Below are 22,131 nucleotides of genomic sequence, written 5' to 3' on the forward strand. Positions count from 1 at the left end.
GTGACACTTTTGCTTGGAAGACTAACTTCTACCTAGCGGGGGTTGAACACCAACTCTTAGGCACCTCCACCTTCCTTCTGCTGGACCAGTGAAACATAAAGTCATCATTTCAAATACTGTCAATCATATCCTGAGAGATGACTTCCAACCTCATAGCCCCCAATCCCGCACAGTCTGCTTCTGCCATCTTCCCAAGATCCACAAAGCGGACATCTCTGGTAGACCCATTTGCTCATTTTTGCCACACAGACTGCTTTCATCCTATCTTGACTTTTTTTTTCTCCCTTATGCAGCCTCTTCCATCTCCATCTGGAACTCTTCTGACATCTTCCAACATTTTAATAGTTTCCTAGCCTGAACTGTCAGCTTTTCACCATGAATGCCCAACCGCCTCCACTCCTCTATCCCCCACCAGGGCAACCTGAGGGCTCTCCACTTCTTCCTTGGATGAAGGCCTAATCAGTCCACATCAACCATCACCTTCCTCCACCTGACTGTACCTGACATGTTGCCCCATGCTGCTTCTCCTTTTATTCTGCTCAGTACATTCAACCAACTGGTGGTGTAGTGGAAATCTGTATGGATTCTAGCTACATCTACCTATTTGTGGGATATTACATAGAATATACAGCACAGAAACAGGCCATTTGTCCAACCAGTTCACACCACAGGAGCCTCCTCCCGTCTTTACTCAACCAATTCCAACATAATCCTCTTTCACCCTCGTGCTTACCTAATCTCCCTTTAAATACACCTGTGCTATTCTCTTCAACCACTCCCTGTGGTAGCGAATTGCACATTCTCACCACTCTGGATAAAGAGGTTTACTCTGAATTCCTTATTTGGTTTTTTTGGTGATTATCTTGTATTGTGGTTTTGTTCTTCCGCACCAATAGAAACAGAATATCTCTGCCTACTCTCAAAAGCTTTCATAATTTTAAAGATCTCCACTAGATCGCTGTTCAGCTTTTCAAGAGACCCAATCTGTTTGTTCTCTCCTATTAGGTATATCCCCACATTTCTGGTATCACCCTTGTACTTTTTTTTCACTTTCACCAGTGCCTCTATTTTTTTAGAATATGGCAACCAAAATTATACTGCAGGTGTGGTCTAACTAAAGTTCAATACAATTTTAACATAATTTTTAATTCTATCCCTTTAAAGACTTGGTGTTTGGTTTGCTTTTAATGGCCTTGTTGATCTGTGCCGCTGCCTTTAGTAATTCGTATAGTTGTACTCCTAGATCACTTTGTTCCTCTACCCAATTTCAATTTTTATTTTCTAAATACTTTGCAACCTCCTTATTTTTCTTGTCAAAATGTAATACGTCACATTGATCTATGTTGAAATTAATTTCCCAATTATATGCCCGTTCTGCAATTTCGTATATGAAACCTTCTTTGTTCCAGTTTCTCTCAAGTTCCCTCCTCACAACTTTTTCTATTACATTGATCACTTGTATTTGTGTAGTTTCCTGCTCTTGCTCTGGACTGGAATATTTCATCAATCTTGTTTCTAGTTTCCACCCTCTCCTTACCTTCACATGGTCCATCTTCTCCCCTTCCCTTCCTCAACTTCTTTGACTCCATTTCTGGGGATAGGCTATCAAGCATAATCCACTATAAGCTCACTGATTCCCACCTTAATTACACTTTCCCCCACCCTAATTCCTGAAAGGAACTTCTTCCATTCTGCCAGTTTCTCAGTCTTTGTTGCGTTTGTTCTGACCATGCCGCCTTTCACACCAGCTTTTCTGATATTTTTCCTCAACCAAGGATTCCCCTCCCTGTGGTTGACAGCACCCATGACGTGTCCATTCCATTTTCCATAATTATGTTCTCACTCATTCTCCTGCATCCAGTGAGGGTTGTCCTGACCTTCCATCTCACCATCCTCCATGCTCAATGAATCATCCTCTGTTGTTTTCAGCTACCTCCAGCATGATGCCACCACAAAGCACAGTTTCTTTCACCACCACCCCCACCCCTCCCCTTTCACTATTGCAAAGGGACTGTGCCCTCCACAACATGTTGGTCCACTTCTCAGTCACCCTCAACACCTTTCTTGCACCTTTCCATGCAATCCCAGGTATTGCAATAATTGGCCTTTTAGCTCGTCCCTTCTTACTATCGAGGGCTCCAAAAATGCCTTCCAGGCAAAACAGCAATTTGCTTGTATTCTTTCAATTTAATATACTGTATTCACTGCTCACAGTGGGGAGACCAAACATGATTGAACGACCATTTTGCAGAACATGCCCATTCAGTACACAAGCGCACCCCAACTTTCTGGTCACCTGTCATTTTAATTTTCTGCCCCACTCCCACATTGTCCTCAATATCCTCAACCTTCTACATTCTCACTGAAGCATAATGGAAGCGCAAGGAACAGCACCTTACCTTCCGGTTCGGCATTTTACAGTCTTCTGGACTCAACATTGAGTTCAGCAATTTCAGAACATGATCTCTACCCCTACTTTTTATTTGGACAACAGTTGTTGGTGATGATTCTGCTTGCCCCATTTATGATCTCTCCTGTTTTCCACCCTATCACAGACTTTCCCTTTTGTTCTTCCCATCCCCCAACATTCCCCACCTCTGTGCTTGCTTAAAACCTTTTGCATATTTAACTTTTCTCAGTTCTGGCAAAAGATTATTGACCTGAAACATTAACTTTGTATTCTCTCGAAGGGTGCTGTCTGACCTGCTAAGTATTTCTAGCACTTTTTGTTTTAATTTCAGAAAGGCTTTAATTGCCTGATTATGGTGTAACCATCTGTTGTCCCAAATAGAAAAATTGAATATAAACAAAAATTTGTTGGAAGGAAGTTTAGGTTACCGGAATATTAAAGTAAACTACATTGATTCAGAAAATTAAGCTGAATGAGACACATCAAATGGTAAATGATAAGAGCATACAAAAAAACATGTTCATATAAAATTCCTTTTGACTATAGTTTTAACCTGGGTTAAGCTGCAACCAAGACAGTTGACAAAAGAAATTGATACACACGTAGAACATGGTAGTACACAGCATTGGTTCAAAGTCACTGCTTTTAATTGACTTCTTTGTAAACAGAAGCTTGCAATGTTTATTAGCACAAATATATTTTTAAAAACCCATATTGCTTTTATTAAATTACCTTTTGTCCATTCCAGTAATGGATTGGCACAGATCAGGAATTGCATGTAAAAGTGGTAACCCCAAATTAAACAGTTAATTAAACCTTAAAAATGTATTTGTCTGATTACTTGCTATAGGAAACATTAACTCATATGTACTAAAATTGCATTGATAGTACCAGTATTTTATGATTCTGGAATTTACTCATTTCTTTACATGAAATGAGATTGGAAAGAATTGGATTTTCTTTTATCTATTTGTTCACAGGATGTGAGCATTGCTGGCTAGGCCAGCATTTATTGCCCACCCCTAATTGCCCTTGAGAAGGTGATGGTGAGCCGCCACCTTGAACCGCAGCAGTTCATGTGGTGTAGGTACACCCATTGTGCTGTTAGGAAGGGAGTTCCAGGATTTTGACCCAGCAACAGTGATTAGAATGTCATATGGAAAGAACTTAAAATTTGTAAGTTTTATGTTCATTTCATCACATTCACATACAGCAATTTAATAAAGTATTTTTACGTTGCTTTAGGCATTGTTATCAATATTTTTAATGTGTGTGCCTGCTAAGCTTTACAAGTGCTATTTTTCCATTCTATTTCCCTTTTTGATGTGCAGATGATCTGAGTAACTCCACGAGGCGAGTTTGTTCTAACCGGAATTATTTTCTCTTCTCAGCGCTTGCATCTAGTGGAACACTTCCTATAACCTCCCTTGATGCCAGTGGAAATCTATTGTTTGCCAATGCAGCGAACCCAGGGGGTACTCCAAACATCGTTACAGCCCCTCTTTTTTTGAACCCACAAAACCTCTCCTTACTCACCAGCAACCCAGCCGTAAGCCTGATATCCGCTGCCGGGACAACTGGACATGCAGCCAGTCTCCAGATGGCCTCTATGTCAGCTGATTCCAGCCAGAACTCTTCGTTCACTGTGACCTCAGCAGGTGGGGCCACCAACACCACCAAGGCCCAATGAGACATCCTCCCTAGAGTGGATCATTTAATCCAGTGATGGGATGTGTAGTTGGCTGCTTCCAGCAAAAGCAAAACTGATGTTTGCCTAATTTTTTTAACTTGCTTGTTTTTCAGGATTGTGTCACAAATGACAAAAAAGACTTCTACCAAAAAGGAAACACGTGAATATTTATCGTTTCAGACGGTCGTAACAATATAGGAGTCATAAACAATGCATAGGCAAGGGTTCTGTCTCCTTTAGTATCTATTTTATTAGTTCTTTTTAATTGTGTGTTTATTTTAATTAGGTCTGTTGTACAGGCCTTTTTGTTTCATAAAGGTGTTTATATCATGTATAAATAGCATGGGTTTCTTTAACTGGTACAGTTTAGGCAGGCCTGTACTTGGGATGCTTGTGCATCTTTTTTTTCCCGTGTAAACCGTTAAGAAAATTACATTGGGTTTTTATTTTTTTCTTCTTGTTAATGTCTCTTGAAATGGTATCCTTTCTTTTAAAAAAAAAGGTTGTTCCTTGTCGGGTACACTGTAGATTTATGCACCGTTTGTATAAAGTGGTTTACTGTTGGTTATTTTTGTAGGAAAGATTCAAAGATAGATGCTTTGAGACAAAAGTTCACAAACTGGTGGTTTTAAAAACATTCTTGGTTTTTAAAATGGCTTAGTATGTCTGTCCTTCCTAAATGTAAGGTTGGGTATGTTAGGAAATGTCATACCATCGGAGATATTGATCCACACGGCTGAACAACTGGAAATGGAGGAGACTTTATAGTCAGTGGATCATGGGTATCTTGTGAAGCTTTTGTCTTTGCTTGGATACTGAAGCCAGTTGGAACCATCATGGAATATGGTAGAGATAAGCAAACTGCAAATAAACCAGGCTAACCATGGAAAGCAGTCTTCAGTGGGAAAAATTCATTATCTAGTTTCCTGAAACTGATTTATTTATAGAAACTAGAAAATGTTTATTCCCTATAGAGTTTGATAACATATCTAATGTTGGCTCAATTTGGCGTTTGTTTATCGTTAAAGGAAAATAGGGTTGTTTTGAGACAAGAGGCTTACAGTATGCACAATATGGCTTGAACCATTGCTGTAAGCATATTAAAACCAAAAATTAAAGGACTGGAGTAGAGCATTGCAGTTCACATGGAGTAAAAATGGTGCCTGTCATTTTCTGCCAGTGTGTTTGTGTAAGTGAGGGATAAGGATTGCATTACAAGCTAGAATGATAACTATGGTCGCGCTGACCATCATGCCCAATTGGTTAATAAACAACATGTTTAGTTGCCCATTACGTATGGACTTTGTGCTGAGTTGCCCACTGGAAATGAATGTGGGGTATAATTTTCTTCAGTATAGAAGCATGTGATATTTCCTGATAAACACATTGCTGATTCTTTAACAAATAATGTGCTTGCATCAAGCAAGTGTTCATCCGGACATCTCTGTGCTCTGTTGCTGACTGTTCACCCATATTTGCTGCACTGAGACAGTGTGTAAATTTACTTAAACAAACTAGGTACTTGAATTAATCTTGTCATTGGAATTTACTTGGGTTATGTTGTTCTTTGTGCTGGTAATAGTGACTGGATACAGTTAAACCAGTTTCTTACTCTTAAAAATAATGACAGCCACCATTTTTTCCCTGTTGGTAACTACATTTATCTCCTTTTCAAGACGTAAAAATGCAGCATTGGTAGGGCTACTCTACCAAGCTGCAAATAAAATGAATATGGCTGCCTACCAAATATGGACAGCTATTAAAAGCTTGAACCAAAGTCAGTTTTACCTAGCTGCTGTACCAATGACATTGTTTGCATGAGTGCAGTTAATAGGCATCAGTAATTTAGTTGCTCCTGTTCATAAAAGGTAAACAGTTACTATTTTCTACTTTTTAATGTCGTTTTTCAGGTAAAGGAATCTTCAAACATGAACTTTACATTGTTGCAGAGTAGTAACCATTTTGTCAAGAGTCTGGTGCAACCAGTTTTCATTGGGCAATTCAAATTTTCTGGATGGCTAAATGTAGACTGGTGTTAGTGATATTACGGAGGTTGAAAATATTATTTCAAGATATACAAACCCTAAGAGTGTCTAAATGTACAAAATAGATCCTGCGACAGATTGTACTGCTGCAGAACTTGTATCCTTCTAGTTTATGTACTCTTGTACTATTTTCACTGGATAGCCAATCACATTTTAGAGGAATATTGTTACTGTCCTAATAATGGATTCTGGACTTTGGACCAGTGGGATATGTTTGGACCCCATGCACAAATGTAAACTGGAACCCTTTATTCCTGTAAGGCAGGTATTTACAATTTTCCCAGGTCTTTCTGTAATTCCACCGCCCACCCAACCCAAATCATATGTATGAAACTTCTGCCCTCTTCACTGTTGTCTCACGTTGCACTATATTTTAATGGCACCCAAAGTACAAAAATGTGCATAGTACTTGTGCATTGAAAGAATTAATGATGTATCAGAAGTACAAACTATGCAATGGAAGCTATCTTAAAGACCAGTTGTCTACAGTCACATCAGTGCCAATAATAAATTGGTCCTCATATATAATGTGCCATGCAGCAAAAAGATTTCCTCATAATGCTAGCTGAGTGCTTGAATAAAGGTGAGGTCCTTTCCCAGAGGAGACCTTCACTTCCTCTCATATTTCATACTCTCTCAGTAGCTTGGCTCAAGTCTTGGAAACAGGTTGCCCAACTAGTTTTTCATTTAGGGAATTGTGTAAAAAGCAAATAGAAAGTAAATTGGCCAGGCGAGTTACAACCAATGTTGTACAACTGATGTCAGCCCAATGGATTGGGTATGGCTTTCATTGCATGCTGTTGCACGTTAAGCAGATTTGAATTAAAGAATAAAACTGGTTCATTAGTTTATTGTTAACCCTTTGAAAGGCTGAAGGCTTTTACAGTTTCTGAGAACCTTTTGTTGCTCCTCATTTTTCCACTTAAGTAATTTGCTCCATAAGTAACAAACGTAATGTTCTAAAAGGCAGCAAGAAGAAAAATAAGCATTAAGGCATATCTAAGATAGCTGTTTCAGTTTTAAATGCAAAACAAAGCTGAATGCTGGCCATTGACAGAGGTAAGACACAAAAGTTGAGGAAATACACCAAAAAAATTTTTTTAAGTAATGCTTTGTAGCTGACCTCAGATCACAGTTTTTGAACCTAACTGGGCTAGTTTTAATTGTTCATTGTGTCTCTAAATAACTGAAAATTAAATTGGGGCAGATTTCTTAATTTTGTGCTCCTCCTTAATGGGTTAAAATTTTGTTACAAAGGTGGTCAGTATATCACTGTATTAGTCTGTTGCAAAGAGAATCTTGCTTGAATTGTAGGATATTATAGTTTGAGGTTGAAGCAGTCAAACCGTGATTCTCATTCAGGATTATTTTTTGCTCTTGTACAAGTTGGAGCTGGGCAGTACTATTTGCACCAATGTTGCAAACTCTAATGGCTACTGTGACGTTGAGGTGTGTGTATAAATGGGTTGTATTAACAGGTTTTTGGAACTGAATGGCGTACAGATAATGAGTACTTTTAGTTGGGAGCAAAAAGTAGTGCAGAGCTGTTATAGTTACATTTCATAACTGGTTAAAATTACCATTTATAACATGGTCCCATTTTGACTTAAAATAAAGTCAGGCACACACTGATTTATTCCATCAATCCACTTGAATTGAAGTTGACATTTTTTCAGATCAAATAAAACTGGTAAAATACAAGTTACTAATTAAGGTAGGATAATATTTACTTTAAATCATAAAACATTCATTTTAGAAATATTGAAATCTGGAAGTGCTCTTACTGATAATTAACCAATTTTCTCCATGAAAAATATTTTACTCATGTTTCTAAGCTCATAATCTGTTTTAAAGAAATTTCTAAAATGCTGACTTAATCTTAGTATTTCAGTTGTCATTTAACTTTTGCAGCAGTTTTTTTTAGATCTGTTTGTTATAAGAATTTTGGATGCAAGAGGATTACATTTCAAACCTAAATACGTAAAATCCATTAACGGATGCTTGCAAACTTTTGCAATTGAGGCATTTCAATAGCATTACCAAATTCAAATGCGCCCTGTTGCCTTTAAGACATGCTCAAATATTTCTCCCCCTCAAACTGTTGCGGGTTGTGAATGGGAAAACATGGCAATTTTAATACTTTTCTTGAATTCATTCTAAAACTAGTCCTCTAGTACAATTTGTATATTTTCGTCGAAGATGCCCAAAAAGGTCTGTTTCTAAAATAAACCAGGCTAAATGGGTCTCTTCATATTGATATGACATATTTTCCCATATCCTTGGAATTTATCATTTTATTTCTGGTCATGCTTTATATGTTGTATAAACACTTGAACCTCAAAATTTTAATTACAAAATATTGAATGCAATATGTACGTACATTTAACATATTTTCAGTGCATTTATGTGCTGTTCCCAACCTTTAAGTAACAAGCTTTTGACTTTGATCTTCAAAGGCTTGACATGAAAACTAAATTTTAAGGTGTGTAAATGTACATTTGATTAAGCCAAATAATTATGGTGTACATTATAAAAAATTGCAACATAAGTATGCAAAGTAAACCTCTCAGTTTAAGCATTAGATTGGGCCATAATTCCACGGTGAAGGTTTTTTGCCCAGTTCTAGTACAAGAGCATTTTCACGTTTTTAACAGCTTAATCAGCTAAAAGCTTGTGATTTCCTAAAAATCTCCTAAAAGTTATTTTAGTTTAATATTCTGCCATAAGTAATATGCCTTTGTTCTGACAACTTTAGAATTACATTTTTGTATTGTTTGACAAATCAAGTACACATTTTTAATTTATGTTTTACTCCCTAACTTTTAAAGACTCTTATTTGGGGATATGATCAGAGTGTCAGTTAAAATATGTATCTAAGTTTTTTTTGGCACCAAAATTGCCACAACAATCGTGACAGGCATCGTCAACCAGGTGAAAGCAGTTATAATGGTCCTCTAAGAGATATGCCTTATCCAGTTTTTAAAAATTGACTTCAGTGAAGTGGAGAATGTGTAACCCTGCAGGCACTTATAATGTATTTACAAACACAGTTTAGATCATGGTTTATTAACTCCTAATAATCAAAATGACAGCTTAATTGATACAGATGTATAATATTTCTGTATAGTGTATAATCTGTTTCCCCCTCTCTTTTCCCACTTCCACACCCCACTCCCTCACCCCCAGCCCCTCAAAACTCATCCCTGAAACAAAACATAAATGCAAATTGATTGTAAAACTGGCAGTGCAACTCTTTGTTGAGGATTCAATTCCCTAGTTGTGGCAATATCCCATTTCCTCAAATATTGACAGCACTATTGAACCAAGAGCTACTGAATAAAGCTTTGATTAAGATCCACCCTTTGCTACAGGCATAACTTATTAGTAAAAATCAGTTGGTGAACACATTGTAAAGTACCTCTGTTGATTCGATGAGGTTGTTTCCTGAGCACAAAATCCAGAAATTGCCCTTCGACAATAATCCATGAAATTCATAGACTCTTACATCACTGAAGGAGGCTATTTAGCCCAACTTGCCTGTGTGATTCTTGAAAGCCATCTAGTTGGTCTTACTTTGCTGTTATTTTCCTGTAGTCCACAAATTTTTACATATATATCAAATTCCCTTCTAAAAGTTACTGTTCAGTTTTCTTCTAGCACCTTTTCAGGCATTGGGTTCCAGATCATATCTTACTGCATAAAAAAAAAATTCTCTTCCTCTCCCCTCTGATCCTTTTACCAATTATCTTAAATCTGTGTCCCCTATTAGTGGTAATGTTCTTTCATTGTGTGTAGCCCTGCTGCTGGAATAATGAGTCACTGATTGTCATTGATATGATTATCATGGTAGGATAGGGTGAGCACCATATCAGGGAACTCCATCTTAGGCTAAAAGGAAAAAACTGATATTCCACCTAACCAAATTACAATTGTACTTTCTTTAGATGTTTATGAAACTGTTGTATACCCTGTCGTCGTCCTTTCTGAAAGCTGTACGGCATTGAGTAATTCCTGCTCAAGTGATAGACCAAATAATGTATTTTCCGCATTTTAGAAGAGCTAAATTGAGGGTGGGGGGATATCCCATCTGAATTTATTAATATTATCCACAATATTATGATCTTAAATTCTTTAAATAAAAAAATGGCTTTAAGCTATTTGTGCAAACATTTTCATTGGGAAATGAGACAGATCTTGCACCCCATAAGTAGAACATGAGCAAAATTTTCCATCATTGCAATCTTTCCATGGAAAAAGAAATACCTCAGCATCGCTTAGCAATTACGGGCTTGCTTTGCAAACGCAAAAACTGCTCCTGGTGGATATGATTGTAGATTTAGAATGTAGTTGTTGATTTTTGGGTGATACCCTGTACTTTAAAAAAAAATGTTCGTGGATTTAGTTTCTCTCTTTAAAAGGTGATCTTGATAACTAAAGAAGCAAATCAATTACTTGTGATTCTATTTGCCAAAGCAAATGCCTTCTTTTGCAACTCAATTAAAATGTGGCCTAAGTTTTAGCATGCATCATCTCACTGTTTTTAAACTAGTTAAGATTTGTATTCTACATTTTTAAGCAGTACCATACCATTCATTTTTCACTGGCCTTTTGTTAGAAAGGGGTTAGTTCAACAATGTCAGGGGAAGGGAGAGGGTTCCACTATAGAAAAGGTGTTTCCTTAAGAAAAGGAAAAGGTGAACATGTTTTATCTGTGTTGTAAATTGAATGTAGTGTTTGTCACACTAATAGTTGAGTAAGTTTTTAAACTTTGTATTATTATTGTTGATAGCAATGCTAAACAATTCAGTCTAGACCAAAAATATATCCTGCTCCTTGCACCTGCTTGACTGATCAAAGAACAATTGAGTTGATATGTGGCTGCGGTTGTCTCCGGTCATTTGGTTTGTGCTTTAGAATAACAGAGGCTTAACACTTTTTGACTATCCTAGCTCTCATTTTTGTATCCAGTTGTTGGAATGAGAATTTGCAGAGATTTGGCAGTAATCTCAAGGTATCAAACTAGACTGTCTCATACAGATAGATTCAGTAGTAATTTTTAATCTGATATTTGGATTCAGAGGTTGCTATAAGCATCAGTGATGTGACTTGACTTTTCTAAGATAAAGTTCTGTACTGGCAAATATTAGGGGTGTGCAATAATGTTCTTTGTGTTGTGAGGATGAGTTGTCCACATAGCTGACTATATTAAGTGGCTGAATTGGCAACTTTGTCATTCTTACCTTTTGTACGTAGATTTTGGGTTATAATTACTGTCAAAATATGTTTTAGCTATGTGTCAAATTAGCTATTGTTAATTGTGTCTCTTCCTGTCTTTGTTAATTTTTTAAGTTTCATGCAATATTACACATCCAGCTGTGAAAACTGATTGCAGTTTGAAACAGCTGACCTTTAGAATCTGGCTTGCTTTTTAAAAAAAACTTCAAATTCTATGTTTATATATTTTAAGTATTGCAGTTTACATTTTAGCAGCCTGAAAACAATATTAATAAATGCATTATATTGCACACCCTTAAATATTATCAGTAAATGAGTTACAGTGTGCTAAAGTGCTATCCTCCAAAAACAGATGGTACCAAGTTTGTGTGCCAGCTGCAGCATGAGTGTAGGTTTAATATCAATAATATCCAAAGCTATTGAAAAACTTGGCAGTACTGTGGGCATTTAAAAATTCTAAGAGAGGGCTACAGTGGTGTCACTGAAGAACCACACTTGTGAACCCTGTATAACAAATGCCATTCTAGTGTCATTACATAGAGCAGAAGCCTGGTGTTGATGCTAGTCAATGGCTATTGGCCAATGTTAGTGTTCGCTGTGCCTTTGTATCAGAAATTTAAAATGGTACCAGGGTTGGGCATTACAATACTCCAGACTAAAATTGTTGTGTCAAGATATTTGGTAACTTAACTTGCCCCACCAGACAAGGTAACTTGAGTTTTGTTTCCTAAATATTGAGTTATTTTTGCCACAATTTTAGTTTGGCCGTGTTAAAGTTATACTTACAAATAACTAAGTCATAGTATCCTGTAGTATGGAGATGAACAAAAGGTTTGGAGTATTTCCTGCTGAGTATTTCAAGCATTTTCTGTTTCTATTCCACTTGATATAGCTCCCAAACAACCTGTAATGCATTTACTTTTTTCTAGCTCTCCTTCTTTCAAAAGGAAATTTGAAATATTCTAAAACTTTTAATAATTTCTGATGCGGTATTAAAAATGTTGCCCAGCTCTTGATACTGTATCTGTATGAAGCGCCCAATGAAAGCATTGCAGCTGACTCGGATGTAAGGAGGCAAGTGGTATCTGACCATTTTGGCTTTATTATGCTTTCTTTGATATGTCCCTATATTCACCTATTAACTAGAAGTACAGTTTCACTAGAAGAATAATGAAATTCTGGTTTAAAAATGCTTGACTCTAGAGTCATGATATGCTACAAAAATTCTCTGAGAAAACCATTTTCCTTTTACCGTGAACTAACTGGTTATTCATTTTCTGTGCACTTCCTGTGCAACGAGACCTGATCAGTACATCACTATTTATCTATACTTAAACCCTCTCCTCAATCATAAAAGGTAACAATTTATAATTAATCGAACTTTTCAACTGTTGATAGGCATAATATGCATGAAATCTAGTGATTTATATATAAGCAAGAATTGTACACCTTATTCATGGTGAATTCAAATTTGCTGTTACTCTTCATCCCCTGCCATTTTCACCCAGACAGTCTCAAAGAAAGCAAAATAAAATTGTTAGCTTTTAATTGGTAGATACACACTGCTTCATTGCTAGCATTAAAGTCCTTCCTAGAAATTGAGGAAAGGCAGGAAAACCAATTTGGTGGTTTGGTTAATAATTGATTAAATATTCACTTGCAATCATTAAAGTAGCAACAAACTAAATTGAGGATTCTTAAAGTACAGAAAGTTGGTTACCTTGAGTTTTATGAATACAAAAAATGAAAAATTTACAACAAACTTGCCCTAGTGGGTTTGCAGGTAGAATTGATTCTCATTTTAGTGGCTGGTTTTGTAAAGAGCTACATACTCTTGAAGAATGATGTAAAAAAAGAAAATCTTGATGCATCCATTCCAATTAGACAAGAAGAGCACTTGGAACAAAAGTATGGGTCAGTTTGTATAGTAAATTAATAAATGAAGGATTTCTGAGGAAGAAAATGAAATTCTGTCAGATTTATTCCCATGGTTGCTATGAATACCAGACAGGTTAATATATTTAATATTGTTTGATCTTTATAGCAGCCTTATTAAAATATCATATAGAAAAGCCCCCATATAGGTTGTAAAAGCATCACATCCACCCTAGGACAATCATACAGTTAGTTATTTTTTTGTAAGGTGCGTTGAGATATTATCAGTTTTAACCTGCAGTGCAAATTGCTGGTTAATGAGCAGGTTTTGTTTTATTGTCAATAATAAACCATTCTAATTGTGATAGAATAGCAGTTTAGCTGTAGTAGAAATGGATTTCCTGAGGAAAGAAATCTGATGCTCTCAGTAAAAAAAAAACCTATTGCATTCCACCATATTTTGATTATCAATACATTGAGATACTTTTAAAAAATATTATAATGCCCTATTAACAGCTATTAATGTCTTGACTTGTAATTTCCAAATAGAAGTTTAGAGACTTACAAGTACCTGTGACTGCACCAATAACCCTAGGGATTGTCATGTCCAGTGCAATGGTGGGTTTTGAAATTGCATCATATTCAATGGAATCATCAGTGCAACAAGACTTCACACGGTTGTTTTTGTTACTGAGCTACAAGGAGGATGAAAAATACATAGGGCCTGGTGACCTATTTACTTGAGCATCTTCCAAATTAAAATGGAAATGCTCCTGCTTTACATTTGACTATCTGCATGGTATGATTATTTCATTTTCTTCCTCAGTTGCTTAAATGGTGTTGTCACCATTTGTTCTGTGTACAGGAGCTGTTGTATACCTCATTTCTAACTCATGACTGAGTAACTCGCTTTAATCTCCCCCCTCAGAGTGGCTGAACCTGCCACTGACTGTATACTTTTTTAAAAAAAAATCTGGCATGTATCAGCACTAGCACGGCAGGAGAATAACAACAGTCAGAATTGACAACTAAAGTTTAAGGAAGCATTGGGCATATTGCAATCCTTTAACTTTTTCAGTTTCCTTCCACATCCTTCCTCCCTCCCACTGAATTTTTAGCCAAACTGTTAAACCACTTTCTTCTTCTTAGCCATGCCTAATGGCATATGAGGCAACCGATTGATTTCCCTGCTTTATGCTTCCACAACATAACCTGGACAAGTTGTTGGCCTGACTCACAACTCCTTACATGAAGAACTGGTTAGATATGATGGCAGGCCACCCCTTCACTCCTACTGGATGTGTGTATCCTGTTGGATGTCAACCCAGTATTCGGTGACTGAAACTCTCGTCTCTGGTCATTGGGACAGGCTATTGAACCTAGTTAAGTGAATATATAGGCTGATTTAACTTGCTGAATTTCTACTATTATGTACATGAATCAGGAGGATAAATATATTTTTAAACATTCAACCAAATTACTGATGCTTTCACAGATAATAGCCTCATCATCTGTTGCTTAAGACCACACTTATTAAATACAAAAAATTATAGTTTATATGCTTATCTACAACAAGCCTAATCCCTGATGAGATGCATTTCTGTCCACTGAAAACTAAAATACATCACAATATAATCATTCTCCTTGCCTCCATCCCTCAGCTATACTGAAGTCCAAACAAATGAATGCACAGTAGTGCTCATAGCCAAATATTGGTTGAATAATAAATGGCTGTTCAGTTTTGACAATCTTGTATGAGATCAGGTAAGGGTGTTGCGTCCATCATTAAAAATACCCTGAGAATAACACTCATTCTCTGAATGTAAATGTTAGTGATGGTCTTTCCTGCCATGCTTAGCGCTTTTATTACATGCCAACAACCTTACATTGTGCTGATAAAACCAAAGACTTATTAATGATTGTATGAATTAAATTTTTTAAATGTCTTCAGTCCTACACTAATCTTATTTCAAAAGTGTGAATTGCTTACAGTGACAAAAGAATTGCATAAAGCAAAAGAAATCTGCTTCATTCTGTCCACCAAAAATGTAGAGGGACTGCTGAAAGTGGAGCCCATGTGCTATTTGATTGGTTAAAGGACTGGAGATTCCTGTGGTAGGATTGGCTCTTCTGAGGGGCATTTATCCCTTTGGGCTGGGTGATCTGAATTAATACACACTGAGGTGCTCTTCAGAACTGACTGTAACTGGCTGGACGCTGCCATTTCATTTTGCGAAAGGAAAATGAAGACTAAAAAGATGTAGCTTGCTTACAAGGGTTTCATCTCCTTTTCATAATACCACTGTGCAACTATGCATTGTATTCCTCAACCTTGTGCTAGATAGAGACTCAGTACTTTTTTGTGTGGAGAAGGGTGGATTTTTTTTTGTGTTCAGTGATTTTTTTTTGAGTACTAAATGGGGGTTGTAGGATCATACAAGCTCTATCCCAAAGCGAAATACAAATGTTAACATTCGCCTAATGCAGATACCAAAGATTTGTTTCTTCTTTGCAACCTTAATTGTGTATTAAATGCAATTACCCAGCAGGCATTAGTCTAACCTCAGTAATTCCAAAGCTTAGATGTATATTTTGGTATATTTCTGGGATAAAAGGTTTTTTTTTGTCAAATCCTTGTTCGTTTCAGTGTATTGCTCTTAAGTCATGGCATGAGATAAAAAAATAAATTGTCTTACTTGGTAGTTTAAGATATAGTATTTTTGTATGTTTTGGGTGTGTCTTTGTGTGTGAGAACATAACTGTTTTTCACTGCCTAGTTGTTCATAGTTTTAAAAGTGTACATATTATCCAATTTTGGACGTCCGCAGGCTTGTATTCTTTAGATGTGTTATTTATTGGAAGGTTTTTTAAAAACAAAGTTTTTCAATAGGCAGTATTCCTTTCTTAAATAAAAAAAAATATCTACATAATATCTTTCAAAAATGAAATCATTTAAAAAATTTATATCCACCTTTTTCCCAACAAAGTAATTCAATTTGCTGTGAAGTTTTTCATTAGGAATGCAAGAATCCCAAAATTTCCATCCAGACCAATACAAAAGGTGGTTACCGGTGCCTACTGTTAAATTGTATTAAATGTAAAATCCTAGAAAATTGGCAAATATTTTGCCTTTTCCAATAAATTATTAGTTACTTTGGTTCAGGGTATTCCATCCTTCCTTCCTTTCCTCCCTTCTTTGTTCTCTGGCCTGGCCTGCCAGTGAGCCTGCTTTAAAGAAAAAGTTAAACTGTTAACGTTTGTGCATATTATTCAGTGGATGACTGACAGACGAAAGAGACCAGATAAATCTATAATTCAGTAATCCCACATGACAACATCACCAATATTGATATTCCTAAGGAGCGAACCTGATGATTACATCTGATCACATTTGAACTTAATTAAATCAGGAATTATGGAAACTGAAGCAAAAGGGCACTTTTGCTAGCCTAAAATGATATGTAGATATGATTTTTGATGGCCTTTTACATGTATTCAATAAATGAATGCTGTATGGGACCAAGAAAAAAGGGATACTGTTACCAATAAGTAAATTTCATGACTAATTAACTCATTATCTCTGAATGAAGATGTGTAACAACTCAGCGGGTGTAACTGTTAAGATTTTCAACTGCGTTGAACTATCCCCACATGTGCATGGTGTATTTCTTGTACAATAAGACTGCAGCACAGGTAACCTGCGGACGTCCCTGTATCCAGTGCACCTTAATGCAGTACCACTGTTGAGTGTGTTCACATATACCCTGACAACAATTTTTTGTATTAACTTCTAATAGATGGTTACAAATGTCGGACCTTTGCCAGTGCAAATATCCCAAAAAACTACAACTAATGTGAGGTGAAACCATCTTGTACTAATTGCTATTAGTTCTTGGCAGGACTGGGATAACCAGCCCTGTTTCAAAAAGCCCTAAACTGAAATTCAATTGATGGCAACTGAAAAGCTAAAGGAAGCTTCCAACATGGTATCCTGAAATGTTTGTTGCTCTGGGGCAAGATGCAGTTCTCCTAAAATAAATGCTGAAAATTTCAACAGTAACAATAAACAAAAGCTATTGCTATTATGATATTTGAAACTGATGATATGTTAGAATAATATCTTCAGAGAAATCCAATAGGCACTCAATTGATGGATATAGTTTGCTTAAACAATTGTTGTTAAAAACCTGTTGGTTAGACTGTCGATTTTGTCAAGATGGACTTTTCAGCAATTTGAATAGAAGGTTACAAAAAAAAACAACAGAATTTGTTTAAACAGTAATGTTTGATAAAAGGGAAATAGTGCAGGATAGTGCAAAAAAAAATCACTGTTTGATCGTGTGGAGGATTACATTCTTGCTTTCCAGTTTCCCAAATTTATCAGTTGGTAATTGAGCTGGTTACAAGCCTCTATAATTACAAAACAATTGCACTGAATTTGGTCCGTATATTTTTGCATCAGTCCAACACAAATTCAAAACTTGGTAATGAAGACAACTTCCTGTGATGTTCTTCTGGATGCATGGCTTGAAGCTTTTCCAAAAAGTATCAACATCTTGATCTGTAACTGGAAACATCTAGTCTTGATGAACCACAAGTGAGATTGCAACTAATTTATATCAGCATTGCTCCTCATTAAGTGCTGCCATTGCTTTCTATGAAAACTTAATGTTTAAGGGTCTCCTCCAAAATATATGAAAATGTTGTCATAAAGTCATATAGAAAGGACTGACCAAGTTAAACAACTTTGTATGCTGCTTGTAATTTGCAGGCTGCTTAATGAAGACCCCTTTAATGCTCATTACTTTTTATGGAAATTAAGCAGTTCTAGATAAAACATTATACTGAATTGGAGAAGTTATTACAGAAACGGAATGGCTGGGCAAGGCGTAAGAGAAATTAACATATCCAGCAAACTAAAATCTTTACTGTTGGCTTTGTAAAGAGATTCAGTTCCTCCATTTACCAAATTGATGTGTAAGTGAAGTTCTACATATCCATCTAAGTAATAGCTTATAGTTATAATCTGGTTCCTTATTTAATGTTATTGAAGCTATTCATACAAATTGCTCAAAATTTTGAGTTTTTTCAAAACGGCTTGACCTTTATAAATTATTCCAGTGTCACCATATTATTGGGTAAATATCACACTATTTAATTTGACCCAAAATTTAATTTGTTTGCACTCTTGTTCAGGCAACAACTCTGTTTGGCCAGAAAAAGTTTTACTGTTGCATTCTGATGATCAGGATTTCCCTTGTGCTCTCATTACCTGGGGCTCTCTGTCCTGTTGACTATCGGTATGATTTAAAAATGCTTGTCTTCTGCATAGTTTATTACCTATTTATTACCTGGCTACCTTCAATGATTGCCCCAAACCACTGATCTAAATATTTTCCAATCCAGCTGAAAGAGGTCTTCACTGTTTATTTTAAATTGACCTTAGACCGAAGTAATTTTATTAAATGGTGAAAAACAATCACAGTTCCCAAGAAAAGTTTTCCTATTATCAGTGACTTTAAAATAAACCCAACAGAATAATTCTGATAAAGTACATGCAGTATTGTTTAAAAGATCTAGTGTATAACACTAGCAACTAGCAAGTTTATCTAGTTTGCAAGCAAAAGTATTACCAAGGTAAAAGGTGGTAAAATTTAAAATTCTGCACCTGTAAATCTACTGTTTATGAATATGAAAAACAAATTGCATTTGGCATTGATTTGCCCTTTGGTGCCTCCAGATGAAGATCAATGTCAGTTGGCTAGTAGAAAACTTATAAATAGACAATTGTTCACCAAGGTATAACTTCAAGAATGGCAGTATTTCCTAATCTAAATTAATCTGTGCATTAGCTATTGTGGCCATTAGATATTTCACTTGATCAATTGAGCATTTTGTTTAAATTGGCTAAGAAAGAAAGTTTGGTGGGAGCAATGAAAGTAGTGAATATGAAAGAGGCAAAATGAGAAAAAAAACTTTGTGAACATTTTGCCATATTTATATCAACATGTTGGAGTCATCAAGATCCATACATTTTTTAAAAACCTGACTCAATGGGATTCAGAATTGTTACATCACAGGATGGTATGTCTTTTTATTACTGATATAGCAGTTTCAGTTTAACCCATAGCCAACTGCAACATTTTACTGTGAATTTCTTATACACTAAATGGCATGACCTTTTGAAGAGTAGTAATGGAAAATTTAAAATGGCTCTAACCTTTGAGGTTAGAAGCAGGAATGTGACATTATGTTGTGTATAAAGTATTTCCAACAATAAACTGGTGTGAATGCACACTTCATTGTAATTGTCTACTGACACATTGCAGCAGTAAGGCATTATTGTTAAGCATTGATTTGTATATTGCTGTGTACTGGTATAACCATATGAACTTACAATGTACAGTATCTTTCTGGCTCATGATAAACTCAATTAGAAGTGCAAAGATTAACATTTGGGAAAATGTACGAACTCAACTGTCAGGATATTAAATTTTACACTTTGACAAATTTAGTTATTTGATTTTATTTAGTGTTTTTGTTTATTTCTGGTGCTAAATATTCTGCCCTGTTTAGTGTTAGGTTTTCTTAATACTTCATTCATGAATGACATGGGTACACATTTGCAGATCTTTTCAGTTGTGTCTTTTTTCATTGTGTATTCAATCTTTTAACACATTTATATAAATTTAACTGGAATCGATTAATTGAATCTCAGTGATGAAGGGGCCTTTAATATACTACTGATAACTTTAGAAAAACATTTTTGTCAAATTTAGTTGGGAATTGCTGGGAAATTGCTTATCCTTTAAGGGGACTCAGCATTTTGAATAATGGTTGAACCAACAACAATATTTGGGTTTAGCATGGACTTTGAAGCAATTGATTGTCCTTTTTTCAAGGCATCGGAAGTAGGCAGTTACTTTCAACACTTAAAATTTAGTGGTTATTAGATATGATCATTTCATTAACAATAGCTATGTAGTTGTAGAAAATAATTTAAAATCCAGTACCCTGTTGGATGAGAACAAAAACAGGTCCCATTAACTCAAGTTAGTTGGATGACTAATTTAGGAAGGAAATTTAATGTGGTGAAAGATTTATATACTTCAAAGCATTTTATATCTACAAATGTAAAAATTTACTAAATTCTGACTAGGAATCTATAAGCCACCTTTTACAGATTTTAACTACTTTTTCAGTTTTTCAGTTTTCAGATTCCTATATTTTCCTCTGGTCATTTAACTAGCTATCTGCAGGTTGGGAATGATTCCACCTCTCTAACATGGAATGCTGTTACATGCTTTATTTAGAAAATTGGTTCATAAAATGTGTATAAGTAGATAAATTATCAGCCAACATATCAGTAGAAGTTTAAACTGGAACTGAGAACCTGTATTGGGAGTTTCAACACAGGAGCCAGAAAAACAAACTGATCTAAATTAGTAGGTGACAACTAGAACTTGGCACAATTTTCCATCCTTCCCAATCAAGATATGACAACAGCATTCCTTGAATTTAAGATTAAAAGAAAAGATTGATTTAGATGATTGCACATATCTCTGATTTTACATGATGCTGCCTGGTTTTTAAGATCATGTTAAGTGGCTACTAGTCTGGTCTGCTGTACATTGGATAAATATTTGAGCTTTAAGGTTTAATTTATTCCCCACCCTTTTAATTTAAAAAATATCTATTCAAACAAGAGCCTATTTTTCTAATTTATTATGAAACCGGATACACAGCGATGGGTATTCATGATGAACTGCTCAGTTGTATTAGAAATGCAAATTTAACAATATTGCTTCTGTCTGCATTAAGGTACTCTTTGGTTCTTAACTTCCCTTTTCAAAATCAGTTCCATTGTATAGTGAGTAATTGCAGATAAAGCTGTCTTCAATAACTGCCATGAAAGAATTCCATTGCAGCTAGATTTTTTTGTATTGTAATGTGGTCATTTTATCTAATCATTTTGTATTCATTTTTGTAATGGCGTCTTGGTTCATTAAAAATCTGACTTAAATGCTGATGGGAAACTTAGTTACTTTCTGCCTACCTTCATGCAGTCCATTCTTTTGAAGTTTACAACCATTGAGTACTTGATTTTTTTTGATGGTTAATCTTAAACAGTTTGTGTTAATCATCTTAAGAACACATACCTTGCGCCTTCAGGTGGTTAAATTTAAATTTTAAAATATAGTAAAGTAGCACCAAAACTGGTCTGTTTTTACCAGAGCAGCACTATCTACAACAATTCATCAGCAAACTCCTTCTCAGCACATGACCTCAATTGTTATACTTCTAGCTTGGTGCCAACTTTTATTTATTCTTTCACAGGATGTGGATGTTGCTGGCATTTATTGCCCATCCCTAATCACCCTCGAGGAGGTGATGGTGAGCTGCCTTTTTGAACCGCTGCAGTGTGGTGTAGGAACACCCACAGTGCTTTTAGGAAGGGAGTTCCAGGATTTTGACCAAGCGACAGTGAAGGAACAGTGATATGGTTCCAAGTTAGGATGGTGTATGGCTAGAAGGAGAACATGCAATTGGGCATCTCCCCATGCGTTTGCTGCCTTTGTCCTTCTAGATGACAGGTCGCGCTTTTGAAGGTGCTGTCAAAGGAGCCTCGAGTTACTGCAGGGTATTTTGTAGACAGTGCACACTGCTGCCACTCTGAGTTGGTGGTGGAGAGTCAATGTTTAAGGCAGTGGATGGGACGCCAATCAAGTAGGCTGCTTTTCCTGGATGGTGTTGAGCTTCTTGAGTGTTGCTGGAGCCATGTTCATCCAGGCAAGTAAAAAGTATTCCATCACACTCCTGACTTGTGCCTTGTAGATGGTGAACAGGCTTTGAGGAGTGAGGAGGTGAATTACTCA

General features: G+C 36.1%; 1 protein-coding gene across 9 annotated transcripts in view; it reads left to right on the forward strand.

The window, feature by feature from the left end:
• Positions 1-22,131, forward strand: part of LOC121290366 (POU domain, class 2, transcription factor 1-like) — a 260,691-nt gene that overhangs the window by 205,510 nt on the left and 33,050 nt on the right. For 6 of the 9 annotated variants that reach the window (XM_041210746.1, XM_041210750.1, XM_041210745.1 and 3 more), the window contains one exon: positions 3,802-21,282. The exons of 2 other annotated variants lie outside the window; for them this stretch is intronic. In XM_041210746.1, coding sequence (XP_041066680.1) covers positions 3,802-4,100 — 299 coding nt within the window. In that variant the 3' untranslated portion in view covers positions 4,101-21,282. Of the gene's footprint in view, positions 1-3,801; positions 21,283-22,131 lie in introns of those variants that run through there. One more of the 9 variants, XM_041210751.1, reaches the window with a different exon arrangement.

Source organism: Carcharodon carcharias, chromosome 18, assembly GCF_017639515.1.
Source record: "Carcharodon carcharias isolate sCarCar2 chromosome 18, sCarCar2.pri, whole genome shotgun sequence".
Taxonomy (NCBI): domain Eukaryota; kingdom Metazoa; phylum Chordata; class Chondrichthyes; order Lamniformes; family Lamnidae; genus Carcharodon; species Carcharodon carcharias.